At 39.9% G+C, this 3,866-nt stretch overlaps 1 protein-coding gene across 1 annotated transcript; it reads left to right on the top strand.

Annotated features, from left to right (window-relative positions):
* The first annotated feature begins 326 nt into the window (after nt 1-326).
* Nucleotides 327-1,601, top strand: LOC110932523. Its single transcript, XM_035988041.1, has 2 exons — nt 327-1,344; nt 1,393-1,601. The coding sequence occupies exons 1-2, from the start codon at nt 327-329 to the stop codon at nt 1,599-1,601; spliced, it is 1,227 nt and encodes a 408-aa protein (XP_035843934.1).
* The last annotated feature ends 2,265 nt before the right edge of the window (nt 1,602-3,866 follow it).

The following is a 3,866-nucleotide window of genomic DNA, read 5'->3' as shown; positions in this document are numbered from 1 at the left end:
AGTTTGATGTTCGAGACCAGAATCAGAAGAGAGATACCGTTATTGAGGAAGTCAAGGGAGGGGGTGGTTCTATACAAAAAGAGGGAGCTGGAGATGGGGAAGAGTCCGATGATGATTTAGAAGAGATTTATAATGAATCGGTTCGATATGAAGTTAATAAGGCTAATAAAACGTCTGAGGGGGCAAGCACTCCCGGGTCACTGGTTTCCCATGGTTAGCATCGCTTAATGGATTTTTAGAGGGTTGGGCCGCCTCTAAAACAAAAAAAGGTTCACAAGCTGGTCATTGAAAATAACTTGAATGTATGTGCCATCATTGAAACGCATATGGATACCACTATCCTGTATGATGTGTGTAAGAAGATTTGTGGTACGTGGGATTGGACGTCTAATGGTAGCTTGTGTAACAAGGGAACTCAGATTATTCTTGGATGTAATGCTAATGTGGTGGATGTCATGGTGTTATCTCAGACAAATCAGGTCATACATACTCAAATTGTTTTTAAAACTGATAACAAGGTGATGTTTTGTTCTTTTGTTTATGCGGAAAATTACTATAAAAAGCGTAGAGAGTTGTGGGAGAATCTATGCTTTCGTAACAAGTTTGTGTATGATAAGCCATGGATGATCCTAGGTGACTTTAACTCTTCGTTGAGTATGGAGGACAACCTGTTCGGTTCATCTAAAGTCACGACAGGAATGAAAGATTTTAAAGATTGTGTCAATGAGCTCGAAGTTGTGGATATAAATAGTTCTGGTATCCATTTTACGTGGAGACAGAAACTGAAAAAAGGAGTTGGTATTCTGAAGAAGCTAGATCGTATCATGGGGAACACATGTTTTCTTGACTCATTCCCGGCGGCTTGTGCGTTATTTCTTCCGAGTAGGATTTCAGATCACACTCCGTGTATATTGAAGCTTCCTTCGGTCAGACCTGGTAAGCCGAAACCTTTTAAATTTGCGAATTTTCTAACTGAAAAAGCAGGGTTCAGGGATGTTTTTAGCAATGGGTGGAAGGTGGATGTGGAAGGGGTGCATATGTATAAGGTGGTTAAAAAGCTAAAAGTTATGAAATCGCCGTTACGCAAACTCCTTCAATCCCAAGGAAATCTTCACAAAAAGGTTGTGGATACTCGTAGAGAATTGGAGAACATCCAAGCACAAATAGATAGTGATCCGCCTAATTACTCTCTTCATGAAAGGGAAGCTATTATAATGAGAAATCTCAATGTTGCTACACTTGATGAAGAAAACTTTTTGAAGCAGAAAGCCAAAGTCGAATGGCTTGGTGTTGGGGATTCAAATGCAGCATACTTCCACAATAAGGTTAAAAGCAAAAATCATCGTTGTAGAATTAAATTTATTAAAGACACCAATGGTGTTATGCATTAAGGTGGAGATGCTCCTAAAGCCCTGGTTGATTATTATGAGAAGTTCTTAGGTACTCATGGCACTTCGACTACTCTTCCAGCAGATGAGTTATTTTCTAAAAAGCTTTCAGCTCGACAAGCTAAGTTTATGGTCCGTGATGTCACGAATGAAGAGATCAAAGAGGCGATGTTTGGTATTGGAGTTAATAAAGCTCCCGGTCCGGATGGTTAATCTTCGTCTTTCTTTAAAACCGCATGGGATATTATTGGAGAAGATGTGTGTCTTGCTATTCGGGAGTTTTTCAGGAAGGGTAAGCTTTTAAGAGAGGTAAACCACACCATAATTACTCTAATTCCTAAAGTTCCAATGCCTGAATCTTTGACTGACCATCGTCCCATTTCATGTTGCAATACCTTGTACAAATGTATTAGCAAGATTATCACGAATAGAATAAAGGATGTGCTGCATGATTTGGTGAGTATTAATCAATCAGCTTTCGTCCCGGGAAGAAGGATTTCTGATAATATTTTGCTTACACAAGAAGTCATGCATAATTATCACCGGAATGTTGGTCCGCCAAGATGTGCGTTCAAGATTGATATTCAAAAAGCATATGATACAGTCGACTAGAATTTTCTTGAAACTACTCTTAAGGGGTTTGGTTTTGATTTAAAGATGGTGGATTGGATTATGACTTGTGTTACAACTACATCCTACTCGTTAAGCATTAATGGGAATCTGCATGGGTTTTTTAAGGGGAAAAGAGGGCTTAGGCAAGGAGATCCAGTGTCACCTTATTTGTTTACTCTGGTTATGGAAGTACTAACACTTGTTTTGCAGCAGAAGGTCTCGTTTTGTGATAAGAAAAGAATCATCAATTTATGTTTTGCGGATGACTTATTTATCTTTACAAGGGGGGAACCTGAATCTATGAAGTTGATTATGGCAGCTCTTACAATGTTTAAAGACATGTCTGGATTGATTCCAAGTCTCCCAAAGAGTACGGTTTTCTTTTCTAATGTGGCCGAGTTTAATAGACAAAAGATTTTGGATATTATGGCATTTAAACAAGGAGCACTTCCCGTTTGTAATCTGGGAATTCCTCTTATCTCCTCGCGCCTAGTTTTTCAAGACTGCAAAGTGCTTATTGAAAAGATGGAGAACAGAATTACACATTGGGAGAACAGGGCCTTGTCGTTTGCGGGTCGCCTTCAGCTGGTTTGGTCTGTTTTGTCTTCTCTTCACATATACTGGGCCTCGGTTTTTATTCTCCCCATTCAGTTGATAAAAGAATTGGAGAAAAAGATGAGAGACTTTCTTTGGAGTCAGGGGCAAATGAGTAAAGGAAAAGCTAAAGTGTCTTGGAAGAGTGTTTGTCTCCCTATAGCCGAAGGTGGTCTTGGTATAAAACGCATTTGTGAGGTGAATAAAACTCTAATGACGTTTCATATTTGGAGCTTGTTGTCACACAGAGAATCCTTGTGGGTTAAGTGGATATATGCCTATAAATTGGAAAAGAGGAGTTTTTGGGACGTGTCGGTTACTACAGGTTGCACTAGTGGATGGAGAAAAATTCTCAGACTGAGAGACCAGATTCGACCGTTCATTTGGTCGTCTATTGGAGATGGAAAGTCCACATCTGCTTGGTTTGATAAATGGTCTGATGTGGAGCCAATTGGGAAGTTTATTTCGCCTAGATTGATCCATCGGGCAGGATTTGACCTGTACTCCACAGTGGCGGACGTGAATGAAGATGGCCAGTGGCTTTGGCCAGCTGCTTGGTTAGACCTTTTCCCTGTCTTAAACAACCTTCCACAAATGAACTTGCATCTGAATAGAAGAGATTCTTTAGTATGGAAGGATAGTAGTGGAAGAGATAATAAGTTTTCAACTAAGGTGGTTTGGGACTCCATTAGTAGGAGGAGCGCACGAGTTGGATGGATCAAAGCTGTGTGGTTTTTGCATTGCATTCCGAGACATGAGTTTTTGATGTGGCTGATTATTGGTCAGAAACTTAAACTCAAGATAAGATTATGCAGTGGAGGGTTGGAGGCAATATGAACTTAATGTGTTGTGCGTTGTGCAAAAACGGTCCAGATTCACATAATCACTTGTTCTTTCATTGTATGTTTGCTTCACAGGTTTGGAACCAAACGAAGAAGCTTGGGGGTACTCAGTACTTGTCTGATCAATGGGATGATATTCTCAATTGGTTGATAACCCAGGCGAACTCAAAATCAGCAAAGAGTGTTATTGGTAAACTTGTGGTGGCGGCTACAGCTTATTATGTTTGGCAAGAGAGGAATCGCAGATTGTTCACTACGAAGACTAGAGATGTGAATCAAATGGTTAATCAAATTAAAATCTCTATACATCTTAAGTTGGTCACAATGAAGTTCAAGAACTCAAGTCAAGTGGATCGACTCCTTCAAGAGTGGAAGATGCCAAAGGCGTTTACGTTATATAAAGATGAAGGCTGATTAGTTTATTGTCTAG

This window comes from Helianthus annuus, chromosome 3 (genome assembly GCF_002127325.2).
Source record: "Helianthus annuus cultivar XRQ/B chromosome 3, HanXRQr2.0-SUNRISE, whole genome shotgun sequence".
NCBI lineage: Eukaryota > Viridiplantae > Streptophyta > Magnoliopsida > Asterales > Asteraceae > Helianthus > Helianthus annuus.
The sequence above is the reverse complement of the archived record's forward strand: the minus strand, read 5'-3'. Positions and strand labels throughout refer to the sequence as shown.

Coding starts and splice junctions, on each gene's coding strand:
- LOC110932523 (XM_035988041.1), top strand. CDS start 327: ATGGATACCACTATCCTGTATGATGTGTGTAAGAAGATTTGTGGTACG. Junction 1,345..1,392: donor GGTTAAAAGCAAAAATCATC/GTTGTAGAATTA, acceptor TTATGCATTAAG/GTGGAGATGCTCCTAAAGCC.